The 19,277-nt window shown below is 47.7% G+C and overlaps 1 protein-coding gene across 1 annotated transcript in view; it reads right to left on the bottom strand.

The window, feature by feature from the left end:
- The window catches only part of rims2a (regulating synaptic membrane exocytosis 2a), a gene marked incomplete at both ends in the record, with an annotated part of 135,376 nt that overhangs the window by 61,468 nt on the left and 54,631 nt on the right, over window positions 1-19,277 (bottom strand). Inside the window, 3 exon segments of the mRNA XM_084472195.1 lie at window positions 1,005-1,124; window positions 2,809-3,020; window positions 11,909-12,861. Of these exon segments, the coding sequence (XP_084328321.1) occupies window positions 1,005-1,124; window positions 2,809-3,020; window positions 11,909-12,861 (1,285 nt within the window).

Genomic DNA, 19,277 nt, shown 5'->3' with positions numbered 1-19,277 from the left:
TAGTCTCAATAGTCTGCTGCATTGAAGCGTGGCTACAAGGCCCTGGGCAGCATGTGTACTGTACCACACACCCCTGCTCTCCACTCAGCATGCATGGGCATCGTATGGCTCTGTCTCTCTCTCTTAATGGCAGCTGAATGCCAATATACAAAAGTGCTTAGGGAAGTTCCGCTAAATGAAATGGCTTTATGTAACGAACGTGGACCCAGTGAGGGGAAGAGAGAGAGAGAGAGAGAGAGAGAGAGAGAGAGAGAAAAAAAGGGGGAGGAATGGAGAAAGGGGGAGGTGGGGCGTAGATAAAGTCTATTGGAGATGGACAGCATCGGCAGGGGATGGGCCCGTGAGTGATGGACTGACTGGCGAGGTTGAAAGGCCTCGCTCGGCTGGTGCTGAGCAGACAGAAGCGCACAGTGCAGAGCTGACACGCGGACACGCTGTGCATGCGTTTGAACAGTGGGCGGAAATAGAATGAAAAATGAAAATCCACGTTTAAAGCAGGATTCTTTAGGCGTTGCGGTGGGATGGAGCAGCCACCAAAACAGGGGGATTGCACCAAGTCATCGGCATGACATCACTCTGATCCCACAATAGTGGACCTAAGGGTTGGGATTCATTCTAATCATAGGGGGGCTGTTTCACAACTATGCCAGCCAGCTATAACAATACAGATTACAGTAGCGCAGAGTGAACATTTCTAAAAGCTCCGGAGATAATCAAATACGCCTTAATAATGTGAATCTGAAATCATATCACATCTCTAATGAGTACAGCCGAGGGGTGGGTAAAATCAGCCAGACAAGATAAATAGCCACAGAAAAAAAAACAGTGCTGCTAATTCCATGGAATCATCCTCATTATGGCAGATCATTATTGACGCCGCAGAAAAAGGTAAAAGTGCACAAGTGCACTTGAAAAGACGCAGGGGACACATAGCACCCGGGCCACTGCGCAGACACACAGAGAGAGAAGCAGTGAGGGGTGTGAGGAGGAGGACGGCTGCTCACCTTGAGTCCCAGCAGGGCCCCCGAGTCTCGGGGCACACTCCCGTCCTTCATGCGCTTGTTGAGCAGAATGCGTCCAATCAGGCGATCCCCATCTTTGGAAGGCTGCCATGTCACTGGGTGCTACAAGGTCAGAGTGACAACACACAGCCTGTGTTTTACAACTCATCCACTTAAGAGTTATCACTTCAGACTTCAGTTCATTGTGATGGGGCGGAGGGGGGTGGGGGCTGGGGTGGGGGGGGGGTTGGGTGTTGGATGGGGGGGGGGGGGAGGGAGCCGGTGGTGGGGAGTGGGTGAACAGGTTTGTCAATTCAAGTGAGATAAGGAAAAGCTCGCACAAACTCTGCAGAAATCCTACTTTTAAATGGTTACATGTTTTTTCGAAGAAGATTACATCCACTTGTTGAACAAGGCACTAGATAGATACATAAAACAATTTAAAAAAAACGGTTGCCAGAGCACACGCCCAGTATGGCCTTAAAGGTCTAGCATGGCAGATTTCAGGATGGGGTTGAGCTTGTGAGAGCCTGTCCCTGTGAGGGTGGAGACTAGAGCTTCATGCAGCAGCGACCCATGCAGAGAAAACGCAGGCAGAGCCCCAACACTCGAGACGAGGGCTGTGGGCCTCTCGCGCAACGAGCGCTCCACGCAACACAAGCGTCCACTACGACCAACCTCAAGTGCACTATGTCGGGTTGTTTAAAAATAGGACATTATGCAATTGGCAAAAAACGACGGGAATAGGGGGGGGCAAAAATGGCATTCTAGCAGACGAATAACAAATGGGGGATGAGTGTGTTTGTTTGTATTTTCTCAGGAAGATCATGAAAAGAGTGAAGGACAGCGATGGAATCAAAGCCACAAAACCCAAATGGGATGTGATCACAGACATGGCAGTGAAAAGGGGAAAAGAAAAACAAAGGACCTTATTGGTCTGTGTTTAGAAATATATTTATATTAGTCTGATCTTTCCTGTTTAATTTTCATTTTACGTTGTGTTTTTTAATATATTTGTTGTTGGGTTTTGGTGTAGACGGTTAAGGGCTTAGGATTAGGGTTAAGGGTAAGACGGGTGGACTGGTGTCTGTGTGTGGGTGCCTGCGTGTTTGTGCGTGTATGTATTTATGTATGTATGTATGTGTGTGCGTATGTGTGTGTGCATGTGTGGGTGTGTGGGTGTGTGTGTGTGTGTGTGTGTGTATGTGTAGGTATATGTGTGTGTGTGAGAGAGAGTGTTCAGGTGAGGGGGGAGGCGGGTTGGGCAGCAGAGTGAGGGGGGGGGGGGGTTCCCTGACCCACTAAACATGGCCGCCGCAGAGCAAGAAGACAAGGTACGCAGAGAGAACTCGCATGCAACGAGGTGAGCCACCCGTGTGCCTTCACAAACACAGGGGTGTGTTTCAGTGCTGCCCTGCAGACTGTGAGGGGTCATTTCTGGTCATAGAGCACAATAGCAAGTGGCAAGCTAAATGTGTGACCCCCCCCCCGTCCCACCCTCAAACAAAGAATAATAAACAAAGGAGAAAAAAAAGAATAATACTTTTTTTTGGCAACACAGAGCAATGTGCAGCCAAAGTTCAATCATCCAAGTAAAATATCCAAATCCCAAAGGGTTATAAAATGTCAAATTAAATCAAATCCAAAGGACAAAACAGCCCACCCATTAACAGTGTCAGAGAGCAAACAAAAAAAATTGATAAATAGGTATAGGTAATATATCAAATCATTAAAAGGTCAAAATAAGAATAATAATATTACAATAAGAATAAGAAAGAAAACAAAGCAGGCTCAATTGTCTCAGTACCTTCTCACTATGGCTATGCTCCTCGTTTAGGGTAGTGCTACTGCACGTATCAACTCCAGAGTCTTTAACCTGGGGCTCGCACCATGCCAAGTCCTCTTCAAATGAGTTTCCCCCAAACCGCACCATTTTCTTTTGTCTCTCAGATAAGGTGTGTGTCGGCTCGGTCATATATGTCTGCTCAATAGTTTGTCTTTTTCCCCTTTGACTGTCCCCTACAGGTGTGGGATAAAACAAAAAAATAGAAAGAAAAAACAGAAAAGACATGCAGAGGTGTAAATAAAACAAAGGAAACATGAAAATGACAAAAGACTTGAGAGAAGGAGGACTTTGGGGAGGGGAGGGGAGGAGGGGGGGGGAGGGGTTAGAGAAGGGGGAGGATAGGGGAGGGAGGGGGAAGGGAGGGGTGCTGGCCGGGCTCCGCATGTCTCACCAAAGACATTGGGGAGGCCTCGCTGCTATGCCAAGACGTATGGTCCCACCAATGGCCATCCAAATCTGTAAGGGGTGGGACGAGGAAGGGGGAGGAGGGGGAGGGGGGGGGGGGGGGGGGGTTGTGGGGTGGGGCGGGGGGTAGGGGGGGTGGCGGGGGAGGGGGGGAGGTACCAAGCGCTCAAACGTACATACACACACACACACACACACACACACATGCGCACGCACACACACAGAAGAGGACATCGAGAGGGGCCGGTAAAGACACCGCAGAGTCGTACAAAGGATCACCGGACACGTACACACAGACACACACACACACGCACGCACACACACACACACACACACACACACACACACACACACACACACACACACACACAGGAGTGGACAAGAGCCACAAGTAAAATCACATATTATATATACAAAGAAAACAACAGGTAAAAGTACTTCAGCATCGCGGGACACGTCCGTGAATTCCCTGTGAATGAACAGGAAGACTATAATGCAGCAATATTATATGGAACACATCAAACCATATATGTGTTATAGACAGACAGACACACACAGACACACACGCAGATACATACACACACACACACACACACACACAGGTACACACACACAAACACAAACACACGCACACACACACATACACACACACACACACACACACACACACACACACACACACACAGGTGCATGCACACATGCACACATACACGCACACACACAAACACACACGCACACATGGACGTGTGCACACACACACACACAGGTACATGCACACAAAAACACTATCATCACACTCACGCACATGCACACTCAGGTGCATGCACACACGCACACACACACACACACACACACACACACACACACACAGTTAAGAACTAGATTTATGTATATATATTTTGGCTCTATTGGTTATCAGCCTCTTTCAGAGGCACTTTTCCTCCTTGCCTTCTCCCCTCCTGTCATCTGGACCTTTATGAGGTGAAACCTCTTGACCAAGGCACCGGGCAGACAGTCGTGTAAGTTATTCCCTTATTAAAAGCCTGCTCCATTTTACATTCACATTGACGTTGGTTTAAAACAAAGCAGGGGTTTCCGCTATCTTATCCAGGCTGGATCTGCGAGAGGAAGCAGGGCAGATGGCTAATATGTTTAACGTGGCCCTGCCTTAACTGACCTCCATCTAAAGTGCACCAGGGAGAGCTTTTTAAGATGGAGCCCAGATTGTAAGTCCTCTGACAGACGCATCAGTGGGCATCGGGCCTGAGGAAGTGGGTAGCCTGAGTGAACGGCCATGATGGAACTGTTTGATGTTCCAGGGCATCACTCTATTTTACTTCCCAGGTATTTGTGGTACAATCAATCACCTTGTTTCTCAGTGTATATGTACTGTCTATGTACTCTGTGGGAATATGTGTTGCCATGAATAGCTTCTTGTGTGTATGGGTGTTCATTGCAGAGGTGTTTACCCCCAAAAATAAGAGAGAGAAAGTTAAGTTATTTGTTTTGTGAAAAGGCACTGATTCTCTTTTCCTACCCTCGCTACCTAAAAGCTAAGAAGGAACATCACACCACCTATTCCAATCTGATTGTAAGCCTAAGCTAATTAAAAATAGGGTAACATAAAGCCAGTTAAGGTATAGGGTTGAACTTTCAAGAGGAAAAGGAACAAGTGCCTTCTGTGTGAGAGGAGTCTATTCGTAGAATAATACAGATATGTGTGGCCTCTGGTGACCTGTGTGAGTGATACTGTACCAAATATACACAACCTCAGCCTGTTTTGTTAAGAATAACACATCAAATAATATGCTAAGTTTTAATTAGCCAATTCATGTATAAGATATTTTCTATGTGTTATATGATTTAGGATAGTTTAGGTTAGTTTCAGAATGGTGCTGATGCGTTTCAAAAATGATAAATTGACCAGCTGAATTGCTGTTTTCATTTTTCTCCCTGTTTTCTACATTTAAAGGGAACTCAGGGCTTAGGACTTTGTTAATGCCATGATATCAAGATCATTTAGGTATGGTTATTAGAAAATTAATAAATGGTTACCTTATAATTGTGTACTAGTGTGTTCATGTATCCAGTGTATGTTTGTGCCATATTAAACCCTATGGCCACAGATGCCAAACTGCCGCCCTGTGAAGACATGCTACAACACCACATTTCACCACACTCCAATTCCCCTACAACAAAATAAATAAATAAGGAAATGCAATAAATGCTGCACCTAATGGATCCATACTGGGTCATTTCTTGCTGCCTCAGGAGCCAATCAGGAACCACTGATGGGATGGGCATAAAAATAGACACTGCATGCTGTAAGATGCACAGGGGTGATTGTGTTTGTTTGTGTGAGTGTGTGTGAGAATGTGTTGGGAGGGGGGGTAAGGCTGGAGATGAATTCCACTTAGATCCTTCTTTATGGCTGCATGTATTTTATTTATGTTCAGTTCAATATTTTTATACTGAATAATACTGAATAATATAATACTCAAAGTTTAAGACGCTGGGACATTGGGGCACCATTACGCAACTAAACAGAACTTAAGCATCAAATGTAAAAAAAAAAAAAAAAAGAACCACGCTTATGAGGTTGCAAGGTCAAACAAACATGCTCACACCCATTATCTCTCTCTGTCTCCACCTCTACCCCCCCCCCCACTGTCTGTCTGTCTGTCTCTCTCTCACCATTCCCCCTCCCCTCCCTCTCTCCCTCTCTCTTGCTCTTGCTGTCTCTCTCTCTTGACCTGCTACTACTATTCATTCATGGAGGGGAGGAGTGTTAAAACCACTTAGTATACACAGTTAGGCGCTGTGAAAACAACATTGCGTGAGTCCCCAGACGGGCCGTGCCCTCTCCGGCCCTCTGTTACCAACATGTGACACGGCTGATTAGCCTCTCTGGCTCCCAGCTGCTGCTCTGTCACAGCCACACACACCAGGACGCAGCTTAAGAGGGACAGACGCCTTGCAGAGGGAGTGACCTGCACTAACAGCAGCCGTGCGGTCGCATTAGGCCCCCTAAACAAACAACTAAAAAGCCTCCCGTTTTTGGGGTCTTTGGGTGCCCCCTCTCGCTCTCTCTCTCTCTCTCTCTCTCCCTGTCCCACTCCTTCTGTCTCCCTCTCTTTCTCTCTCCCTCACTCCCCTTCTCGCTCCCTCTTTATCTCTCCCACTCTTTCGCTCTTTCTCTCTCTCTGTCTCTCCCCCCCCCCTCTCTCCCTATCTACATTTGCCTTAACCTTGACACAATGCTGATCTGGTTTTTATTGACAGCTCAATAAAAACCAGTGTAAACTATTAATTGGATCACAATTTTCTCCTTCACTCCCTCTTGAAACGTACAGAAGGCCGGGAAGCCGTGAGACTGACGCCCAAACTCTGGCTTTTGCATGGCTTATATTCCAACATGGGCGACCGTCGACGGTGGCTGTGAATGGGGGATGTGCCAGAGGAGTGGAGCAAATAGCTCTTGCCTCCATCACCCCCACCCAGCCGGTAGCTGTAGAGAGCTATGATTTCCTTGGCTAGCCGGTGTGTGTGTGTGTGTGTGTGTGTGTGTGTGTGTGTGTGTGTGTGTGTGTGTGTGTGTGTGTAAGTGTGCATTAGTGCGTGCATGTGTACGTGTGTGTATGTGTGTGGTTTCTCCGCGAGCAGGAAAGTCATCATGGCCATAAATTGTGGGGATCAGCAGCCTGAGCGCGGGCCCCACCATGTTTCCCCGGCTCCGTGGCCCAGCAGCAAAGTGCTGATTCAGGCCGGGCAGCGGAGAGCGGCCCGCGCAGGAGTTCACCAGCGGCAGCCTCTCCATCACTTTGACAGCTCAATAAAAACCAGTGTAAACTATTAATTGGATCATTAATTATTGATGCTGCTTTTACTACATTTCAAAGGGGGGTGGGGGGGGGGGGGGGGCAGGGGGGTTGGAAGGCATGGTTAAATATGGTAACTATGGTAACCGCGTGAGGTGTGTATGAGCTGAGGAGCCCGGGTTAGAGGAGACGAGAAGATGGAACGGTTTTGGACGGGAAGTAGAATCTGAAAGATTCTACTGTATGCGGTAGACGGCTGTATGTGTTAAGATGTCATTTTTTTACACCTACTGAGACTTTATTAATTGCGATAGCCGATGCCATCCGATGAACAAATAACAGAGAGAGCATGTATTTAATGTTTTAATTCATACTTAAAATGTCATAGTGATGGCATCTCAGGTTTGGCAGTGCTCACATTCTCATAAAACGGCATTATCAGCTGTTAAGGTGGACCGAAAGGGACGATCCGCCATTAGAAAACACACTACGGTGCTAATAAACAAACCTAGGTGTGTGAGAAGCCGTCCCCAGGGCCGTTAAATGCTTTAACTTGGGTAGCTTGCACCACGAAAATGACCAGCCTCTTCCCCTCAGTTAGCCGGCCAGCTTCTTCTTTTTCTGTCTGCTCGGCACTATTATGAGGGTGCATGTCAGGGGGATCAATAAATAGGAAAATGGATCGAGAGCACCATCACACTAAATCAGCCCACTGGCCTTTACAGACACAAGCCAGGCCCATTACAGCTGGCACGCCCTCCTCTCTCCCATCTCTTTCTCTCTCTCTCCCTCCCTTCTCCTCCTCCTCTTACTGCTTCTTCATCATCTCTAGGTCTGCTGCCTGTCACTCCACTTAACCCAAGCTCTCACTACTCTGTGCGCCCAGCCCCGTTCCTCTGAAGAAGCTCCTTAAGGGTTATAGAGGGCTTGAAAAGCAAAAGGACATTATTAGGGCTACTCAGCCTAGTGTGCTACACACACACACACATGCACATGCACGCACACGCCCTTAGGCATGCACACACATGCACACACACACACACACACAAACACACGCACACACACACCTCACAGCCTGGTCAGCCTTGGCATGCACACATTGAGTGGCCGACGACACATATGACCAAAAGATACCTTCTGTCCTCGGTTTCATCTCTCTCGGGCTCTCTCTCTCTCTCTCTCTCTTGCTCTATATCTCTCTTCCCTCTCTGACCCTTCCTCCTGCTCTCTCTACCTCTTTCTCTGTCTCTCTCTCTCGCACGCTCGCTGCGCATGCAATTACAATTGATGTTCTCTGCTTAGCTGCTTTGCCCCCCTTCCCCCCTCACACTGCTGTTGTAGGGGGGAAAAAGTGCTTTGCACGGTTGCAGGGCTAATCAGAGAGTGCTTGCTATGCACGCTACACACGGCGGAGATTATCCTTTGTCAGGTCAGCTAATCAAAGTGATATGTGGACGCGGTGGCCTCTTAGGGGAATCCGTCTGTAGTTGTAAAATGTGCTTGGAAAACGCACACCTGTTGGCATGTGATTGATATCAAATGTATGAAAGCCGACGCTGGTTAAGCAGTCAGTTTACATTTGTCACGTCAACTCATGCTCATTTCTGAGTCATCCATGTAGTTGATGTATTATTTGATAGGGAGCATTAGCTGTAAGGGAGCAGATCAGAGGCTGCCTATGTAATGTAGTCGATCAATACGATGTATTGATTTTACCTTTAGTTTGGATCAGGTTTTTTAGCACTCTGCGTGTTACATAATTAAGTCTACTTTAAGACCACGCTCACAAAGAAATTCCATTTTAAAATGATGAATGATTCAGGAAAATGTTTTTGTCTGTTTCCAGCCCACATGCCACATCTAACATCAAGCTTTAGCCATCGCTAACATCCACACCTCAGCTCCTGTTTTATATATTTTTTTACATATTTCTTATCTATCGCGTCCTACACTGACTAACCTGATGGGTAGAAAGACAGACTATAAAACAACATATAATTAAAACAAAATGTATCTCTTGACTGTGCTCCTGTTCTCCGTTTCAAGCGATGGTTACCTGGATACACGGGAACCCCCCGACATCAATAATGCAGCACTGGTTCTGGTTTCCTTTGGTGGAGGATAGTTACATAACCAGGCACACTGGAGAGCTGCCATTCTGGCATGTCTATAATCTGGAGAGCACTGCGCAATGAACAAACTGAGGAAAAATTCAGCAATCCAGAAACTTTGATACTTTCCGTCATTTGCGGCCCCTCAGCCAACCATCTCTGTGTTCTGCACTTCATCGTTTCACTCCGGGATTTGCATTCCCGTCATGTTTTAAGGTTGTCGTTCAGTTTCGCCCTGGAGTCTCACTTGGCCGCCTGCCCCCCTTCTGTGCCCGGTAAACATGTCCATTTTCTCTTCTCCTGTTAAGCACTCTCTTTGACACCACCAAGGTAAAGGCGGCCATAATTAAAGGTTTGACAACAAGATAAATTTGCAATTACGACAACCATGGGCCAGGTGGGCCGGTCAAGTGGCCAACTGCTCCAGGGTCCAGATGCTAATCCTCTATGAAAGGGCCCATAATAAAGACACTGTTCACATATTGAAGGTGGCTGAGACGGCCATAGTAGTTTGACTGACTAACTTGTAGTGTACTACAGGTACCTGCCTTCCTCTGTCGGCAACATGGGGATTGTGGATGGATGGATGGATTTCTCCCCGTAATGTACCTAGGAAGGGCATCCAATTAACCAGACCCTATCTGGGCCTATCTGGGAGTATTGCAAGATCAAAATCTAGAAGCCCCAGAAAACCCTAGCAATTTAAGAACATAATGCAGCAGACAATCAACAATAACACTGCTTTTCCAATGAGGACCTTTCGTCTCGATATTCTAGACACGCTAGGAACGTCTAGCTGTCTGCTTTCCTGTAGTGTAATGCTACTCTGTGTGTGTGTGTGTGTGTGTGTGTGTGTGTTTTAATGGTCCGACTTCTGAACCTCAAAGCATCGGAGCAGCCGTGCGCTCCACGCACCGCCTCGGCCTATTTGGCCCGGCCTAATCCTGTCTCTGGGACTTCTGAAAGGCCACTCTCTAAAAGGGATGACATCACTGGCGTGGTTTGGGGGCATTGCGGTAAAGTAGATAACCTTTGTGTGCACAGACTATCTGCCGGCATCTCTCTTGGAAGAGGGGGAGGGAGGGAGAGAGAAAGAGAGAGAAAGATAGACAGAGAGAGAGAGAGAGAGAGAGGGGGGGGGGGGGGGAGAGAGAGGGGGGGGAGAGAGAGAGGAGCAGCAGTGGAATGAGGAAAAAGGAGAGAGAGCGAGAGAGAGAGCGAGAGAGAGAGAGAGAGAGAGAGAGAGAGAGAGAGAGAGAGCGACGGACAGCAGGGAGATTAGACGGGCAGTAACAAGCTACATAAAACCACAAGCTACAAACTGTCACTTGGAGCTCCACGACGGACTCCGCCAGAGTGTAGCCCTGTCCCCTGCTCCTCTGTTCAACAGATTAAGTTTGAAAGTCAAACATAAACGGGGGGAGAGGGGGACATCTTAAGGGCAAAAAAAGCCTGATTGCCCCTCCACTGTTTAATTACCTTTGGCTATACATGTTTTAATTAAAATGCAGGACTTGTGACATCATTGGGAAATGAGATCAGAATGTATGCTCTTGATGGATAAGCCGACACAGAGCCACATTGTACTGTACAAATCTCTTTACACTGTATACAAAAAAGTATGTTTATATGCTTGATCAACGAATACATATCCTGTTTGTTTGGTGTTAGCCCCAGCTTCGACACTGTTGTGATGTGGAGCATTCTAAAAGTTTCCAATATTCCACCGGAGAAAGAAAAAAATTGTGCTACTAAGTTGCACGTAGATGCTTTTGGTTCACCTTTCCTCTAATTACATAATATAAATTTCACTATTTAGTCCACTATATAACATGGAAAAGCTTGGTTGAAGGCTGACAAATGACAGGACCACTACAAGGCTTGGAGAGTTGCACATTTGGTAAAACAAGACGACTTGGAAGACAACACAAGTTGAAACACTTAACGTCCACACTTGAACACTTTTACACAAAGGTGACACACACACACACACACACACACACACACACACACACACACACACACACACACACACACACACACAGGTGTTACACACACATACACCCTCACATATGTACACTCACACATACACACTCACACACATACAGTTACTCACACACACTCACAAACATACACAAGTAACACACACAAACATACACACACACCCAAGTAACACACATACACACACATACACACACAAAAACAGACACATACACGAGAAACAGACATACACACACACCCACACATTCCGACACATACACACAAACACATAGCCAACACACATACATACACAAGACATAGACAACATTATGGACATGCATCTGGGCACGTCGTCAGAGCATTACACTGTACACTGCAACTCTGGGAATAGATTCATATATTATGCAGTTAGAAACACAGTACTCTGTCAGTCACACACACACACACACACACACACACACACACACACACACACACACACACACAAGGAACATGACCACACAATATCAAGAGCTGTGAGGGATCAAAAAGGTTATTTCAGCACATCAACAACAACAACAACAAATGTATGAGAGATTAGTCAAAGCCGTAAAACTACTATTACTAGCAACCAGCGACTCGCACATTACTTTAAACATTAGCAGTATCATACGAGAATCAAGTACAACATGAGTAGTAACCAACGTGTGCGGCAACACTGAATGTCTGGGTGGTACGAGGGAGCAGAGAAAAGCAGCGTCTCCCTACCTTTCTCACTGACTGACTCACTCTCTAGCTCCACGTCCTCACAGCTGGTGTACTCGGGCGTGGTGGCCAGCTCCTCCTCCGAGCTGCTCAGGGACACCTGCCGCATCTTCCCGCCCTTTTTGGTCTTGTGGGGCTTGGGCGGCGGCGGCCGCACCGACTCGGACTGGTCGGAGCTCAGCGAGTCGTTCCGCAGCATGCTCTCCATCTTCTCCCGCTTGGTCTTGCGCACGGCCGAGCTGGGGTCCAGGTGGTGCTGCTGCTGCTGCTGCTGCTGCTGCCTCCGCAGGGGGTCACCCCCGGGGTCGCCCCGCCGCAGGTCCCCCGAGCGGTCGCCCAGCACGGGGCTGCGGTGGGGCGTGGGCGGGCTGTGGTTGGAGGTCCGGTAGCCCCCGTGGCCCCCGGGGCCCGGGGAGGAGCGGTCCACCGAGTACGAACGCTGTCCCGCCAGGGGCGGTCGGCGCTCGGTGAGGTGCTGGCGCGACAGGCGGATGGGCGCCGGCTCGTCCTGCTCCGTGTAGGCCAGGGAGGCGTCGCTGTGGCGCCGCTCGTGCCTCATGCGGCCCACCTCGGCGTGCATGCGCATCTGCTCCTCATAGGGCTGGGGCTTGACTGGGTAGCGGGCCAGGTTGGGGTCGCTGCGGTAGCGGGTCTGGAACTCCTCCTGGCGCTGCCGCTGCAGCTCGTACTCGCTGGGCCCGTCTAGCTCCTGGTCCAGGGGGTACTCCTGGGAGTGCCAGCGCCCCGGGCCCCGGCGGTCCCGGTAGCCGGCCCGCGCCGAGTCGGCGTCCGCGTACATGTGAGGGCCCCGCGGAGCCCGCCGAGGGTCCCCGTCGCCGTAGTCGGACGGTGATCGAGGCATGCCGCCGACCCCCGGGGCATACTGGTTGTGGTCGCCCCCCTCCCTTTGGTCGTATTTTTGGTTTGGATCCCTGGATGCGGATGGGCTTCGTTTCCTGTCAATCAAATGTAGAACATTTCAGTGGGTGTTGGAGCCGGTACACGGTTCATGTATCATGCATTTTATCCCTCTTTTTTCACTCTTTTTTTTCCAGATCTCTAGGCTACCACGTGATTCACGTACGTGTGCATTCGCCGCTGATGTGGGCGTGTATGTCGATTCGGACTTCTGTTTTTGTATGCGTGTGGTGTGTGTGTGTGTGTGTGTGCAGGCGTACGCATGTGAATGTATTCCTATGCGTGAGCACGTGCATATTTGTTTATGTGTGTCCGGGTGTGTGTGTGTGTGTGTGTGTGTGAGTATGTGCATGTGCACTTGCATATTTGTTTGTGTGCGTGTGTGTATGTGTGTGTGTGTGTGTGTGTGTGTGTGTGTGTGTGTGTGTGTGTGTGTGTGTGTGTGTGTGTGTGTGTGTGCGTGTACACCTATAGTCTATAACTCTATTTGCGATCGTCTGTGTGCCTGGCGGCGCTCCGTGCCGCCAGCAAGGAGGTGTTGATGAAAGCGATCTTCCAGACAGGAGCCTCCACAGTGGCTCATCAGGCCTCCCTGCGCTGCCCCTGTGGGCCTGGAGTCTGAATGTCTACAGTCTGCCGCCGTACAGCAGCCCTGCTCTACTTTGCCCTGGCACTGCGTGGGCCTCTGTCTGCGTCGCGCGCACATGAAAGCGTGCAACGCGCACTCGTTGCTCGCCCCAGACATGCAGACAAGACTTTGAGAGAAGAACAGAGAGCTAGAGAGAGTTGGAGAGACAGAAAGAGAGAGAGAGAGAGAGAGGGAGGGAAACTGAGGCTAGGAAAACACAACCACATCTGCATAACACTCCAATATTGAAATCAAATACACCAGCTTTTAGTAATTTACTGTCCCTTTGCTAACCAATTCAGTCCCTCTCAAATAAATAAATGTGGTACTCTGTGGTATAATTTCCTAAATTTATCCTAAAGAGGCTGAATGGAAATAAAGAAAACACTAATACTGAATATGTAGGACAAAATGTTGAGAAATGTTGAGAAAATTAAATATCTATACAACCATTGTACCAAATCCCCAACTGCTTTGTTTCAAATGTCTTCATTTCAATTGACAGAACAGTTCATTTTCTTTATTAAATTCATTATAAAATGGCAATTTTATCATTTCCATCATCGCCACAAGTAGCCAGAATGAAATGTATCAAGCATAGAAATCATGTCGCATTCATCATCCAAAATCTGTAATTCATAGTTAGTCATAGCTCCACGTAAGCTTTCTTTCAGAACGAGAAAGTGAAAGGCTTTTGAGTGTGCGGGGCGGAAAGCTCCACCAAGCATTCGTTTCAATTTGAACCATGAGACCGCTCCATCAGCTTCCTCCAACTTCATTAATCATTGCTGCTAGCTCTCCTCGGTAACAGGGATGACAGAGCCTGTGTGATTGGCTGAAATACAGCATTCTTTCCCCCCGCCTCTCGAAATAGCAGGTGATAGGAAACGTTAAAGGGGTGGTGACCTCCGCCGAAGAGCCGTATTTAGACGGTAGTGAGCATGTATAATGAATAAACAATAACACGACACTTCTGCGCCGATGCATGACCGGCCCAAATTGAGCTCGCCGGGTTAAATTTCAGCTTGGACCGCGGTGAATATTTAATCTCACGTCAGGGGAGCAGTATGATGAATGATCAAACCGTGTACGTCACCGGATTGACTGTGTACAGCAAAAAGGTTTGTGGTTGTATTTAGAGGGGGTGAGGGATGAAATAATAGCCAGTCAATGGTGTGACACACAATTGTGCGCGTCAACGTCACTGAATGAATAGAGACGTTTAGCAAAGAGAGAAAAAAAGGCGTACAAGGGAGGTTGGTCTCAGGTGACCGGCGTCGAGTCAGGAGCATTGCGACAGGGCGTGTTGGGTGAGGAGGGGATCAGCATGCAGGCTGGTCTGAAACCCCACAGTGAGACCCCTTCTACACACGTGTGTGTCACCGTCATCCATTATGGATAGGAGCGACAGAAGACGTTAGACGATCAGAGAAAAAGAATGGATGGATAAAATAGAGCCGGGTAGATACTTAACCGTACCCCCGTACACACCCCCAGCCGTCCAGAACACAACTACGTATAAACTCTCCCGTCACCTTTTGTGTCCGGCCAGGCGCCCATTCAGATAAGGCTGTGGAGCCAGGAGAGAGAGGCTGCGGGATGCATTATTCATGGCCTGCTGCTGGACACTGAGCAAAAAAAGGGGGGCACTTCATTCACAAATCCACAAAGTGAGGAGCCAGCACAAATGATGTGCCGGGTATAGGGGCAGGGCTCAGTGTGACTCAGACCGACCCCAAAGTATAAAAAAAATAAAAGGAGGGAGTGGGGATTGGGGGGGGGGATTGTAAGATGTGTAGTCAGCACGTCAAACGCCTCCATATGGTGGCTTGAAGACAACGCGACGAGTCAATGTGTGTGTGTGTGTGTGCGTGTGTGTGTGTATGTGAGTTCATGTGCGCGTGTGCGTGGGGGCTACTGACTGTGCAGTATGTTTTCAGAGTGACTGGCTGGTGCCCAATGAATACAAAACACATGCGTGGCGGGTACACAACCACACACATACTGCCAGAATAAAATAATTAAACTAATAAAAATGTAATAAAACAAACGCCCCCCTATTATGGGCTGTCTCGTCTGGCCTCGTCCGCCCTTCCCGCCGAACACAGAGTGAGAGAGAGAGCCAAAGAGAGAGAGATAGGAGAGAGGGAGAGGGAGAGAGAGAGAGATGAGACAGGATCGAGAGAGAGAGCAGAAAGAGAGGAGAGGGACTGAGAAAGAGGAGAGTAGGAGAGAGCGGGAAAGAGGGAAAGCAATGGAGAGAGAGAGAGGAGAGAGGGAGAGATAGAGACAGTAGAGAGAGGGAGAGAGATAGAGAAGGAGAAGACAGAGCGAGAAGGTGAGAGAGACATGGAGAGAAGGGGAAAGGGAAAGAGATAAGAGAGAGAGAGAGGGAGAGCGCTGCTTATGTAAACTAGCGAGTCGGGCTCGCTCTCCTTATTCCACTCATCAGCCACTGCATCATGATGCTAATACTGTCAGAGGCAAACCTGCCCACACTAAGCACAACAACAGAGCCGTGGCGCAGCACTAAATATTGTACACTATTACCATGTTCCCCCCCCCGCGCGCTGCCGCAGCTGTCATAGTTGGCTCTCTGCAGCCCGCTGTTAGCTCCCCGCACGCCGCCGCCGCCGCCGCTACGACAACACTGAGCCAGGCATGGGAGACCGGCATTCCTGGCCCACGCCACAGACACAGGTACAAAATAAGAGGAGAGATGGGCGGAGGAGGAGGAGGAGATGGAGGAAGAGGAGGTGGAGGAGGTTGAGAGCAAAGGATCTCAGTTGCCTGGGCATTGATAGACATGTGAACTAGTGAGAGAGCAGAGAGAGAGAGAGAGAGAAAGAGAGAAAGAGAGAGAGAGAGAGACAGGGAAACTGAGGCTCCGGAGCACGACACAACATCTGAGAGCGAGAGGGAGAGATTGGAGTAGGGATTATGGGAGAAACAGAGACAAAGAAGAAAGAGAAAAGAGATGGAGATATATAAAGAGGGGGTGGGGAGGATGGAAGGGTGAGGAGGAAAGAGGAAACATAGAGGAAGAAAGGGTGGATAAAAAGAGGAAGGGGAAGGGAAAGAGAAAGAGAGAACCAGAGGGGAGGAAGGAGGAGAATAACCAGTGCACGGGGGACGGTGATGGGGGGACGGTATGCAGAAGATGCAGTCAGGGAGCATGGTGCATTCAGGAGCTGCACCACAGTGTGCTGCTTGAGTGACAGAAAAGAAGGATATACAGTATACAGCCTTGACGCTATACGCCAACGCCTTGCTGCAACGTTTGAGTCACGATGAGGCTCGTGACTCAAACCCTAAGGCCCCCCCCCCCCCTCCCTCCGCCACCTTCTTCCCTCTTTTGCCTCCTCCCAATTCCAGGGGACCGTCCAGGGCGAGACGCTGAGATGTGTTGCGCTGCTCGTGAGCTAGATGTGCAGACGCACAGGGCGGTGGAGGCACCGCAGTACTAGGAGGCCGGCGTTCCAGCGGACCTTAAATCAATTGAACAACAGGCGGGGTGGAGAGAGAGAGAGAGACAGAGAGAAAGAGACAGAGAGAGAGAGAGAGAGAGAGAGAGAGAGCGAGAGAGAGAGAGAGAGAGAGAGAGGGAGTTGTGTGTGTTCTCTATTCAGGAGACCATTTAAATGAGGAGTAGTAAACTGTAGTTATTTGGGCCATTTTTCCTCATTCAAGTTTGTTTTCTAACGACTGCAATAACTAAGTAAGCTCTGGTGTGTAAAACGAAAAACATCCAGACGGCATCAATGTAAGTGCAATGTAAGAGGAATGACATATCAACTATCGATCAACAATATCAATACATGATATAGATTTTTACGTTGCAGATGACTGATAATGACAACAATACAAGTTTTGACTACTGGCAGACTGAGAGATTCAGTAGGCAAAAGTATTGGTGTGTCTGGAAATGTTTCTGCCAAGACAATATATTTATAATTAAATGACCGATGTAAAACGATAGAATACTATAGAATTAATTAAGTTATGCATTGAAATGTTACTGTCATAAGTTGAGATGATTAAAGGTATGACTCAAATTAAATACAATCGATATTATTTGTGGTACAATAAACAAGAAATCACAATTAGATATCACTTGATTTTGGAGAATCAATATAAACCAAAAATCGTAACGAAAAACGTAATTTCAACCAGCATGGAGCTTTTGATCCTGGTGACCAGAATATTTCAGACTTGTCCACACAAAAGGTTTAAACACACAATTTGGTTCTGGCCTAAATCTTAGGATTCCACACAGAATAATTCCATCAATAGAGAAGCCAAAAGGGGTCCTGGTTTGTATGATCTGGTCGCTACAACCTGATTGGACTACATTTGATCGCCGAAAGTGGAAAGCACGCCATCGTCATTCAAAAGAAGAGTGATGCACAAAACCCAGGGCTCACCGAAATCATACGGATTACGCTACGGACTGACAGATTAAAAAGAGTGACCCTAAAAGATTACAAGTGACCTTACATGTGCACAAAACACTAATACCTTTATGTACTGACTGTTTTTTCTTCTTGTATGACATGACAAAAATAACATTCTAAAACTGTGGCAATACACTAGGGGTTTATCTAGATGACCACCTCTACAAGTCATGCTTGATCATACACGTGTTTGTGTTTGTGTGGGCGTGTGTATGTGTGCGTGCATATGTGAGTGTGTGTGTGTATCTATGCGTATGCGTGTAACCCCCTTACCCAGTACACTGGGTAATAAAGCACATGCAGCAGACCTCCATTACCACAAATCATTATTGTTTGATGCAGATTATCACATGAAAGAAGAGCCCTCGCCAGACATAAATCAACACGGGACATTTCCAGCACGGTCACTGATTTATAGGGAGGAGGCTGCAGGCATGGGGTAGACCCCTCTAATACAGCAATACACAGAATACATAATTACACCAACACAAACGCACACACGCACACACACACACACACAACCACATCTAACTAATTACAAAGGTTACAACTGTGGACAATTAATTAACAACTTACAAATTACTACAGTTACGATTGGGAATAACCAACTGACGACTAACTAATTACTACTGTTACAACTGTGACAACCAAAAGAACAATAAAGTAGTTAATACGGTTACAACTGTCGTAATAAGAATGTAGTCTTGTACGGGAGAGTTCACATGTTGGAGAGCTAGATACTGCAAAGCTCTTTCTCATGTCCAGTGGCTATGCTGATATTCCATTTAAAACCAAAGGGTTGTCACTAGCCGAACGATCGATAATTGAATGTCAATAAGAGAGCTCTCGGTGAGTGATGGACCCTTCGTAGATGTTGCTGATTTTGTGTTCTCAGCTACACACATGCAGGCACACAAACGTCAAACACACACACACACTCACACAACTTTACAAGTATTTACGTATTTTCAATTGTAATCGTAAATAAGCAATACTGTTAACTAGTAGATGCCAAGAGCAATGTGTATTGTTGTCATAGATAATAGCAAACATGGCTTATCTGCATGGTCAAGCAAGGACTTCAAATATAACAAAATGTATCCGCAAACGGAAAGAAAAACAAGGCTTCACCCACATAAATACCTTCCGAATTAAACTTAAAACGATCCATACATACTCAAGGCAAACAATATTAGGCACCTCACCGAAGATTCTGTTCAGGTCCCGGGGATGAAGCTCACTTCAGACTGCTCTGCGTAAAACCCATGACCCACTAAGACCAGCTCGGACCCCCCGCGGGTCATCTCCGGTCCACCTAGTGCCACTCTCTACTCCGCTGCCATGCCTGGAGACCAAGCCTTATTTTTACTTA

The sequence above is a fragment of the Micromesistius poutassou genome, assembly GCF_964030765.1.
Source record: "Micromesistius poutassou genome assembly, chromosome: 8".
NCBI classification, from domain to species: Eukaryota; Metazoa; Chordata; class Actinopteri; order Gadiformes; family Gadidae; genus Micromesistius; species Micromesistius poutassou.
Note: the sequence above shows the minus strand (reverse complement) of the source record. Positions and strands in the feature narration are given on the sequence as shown.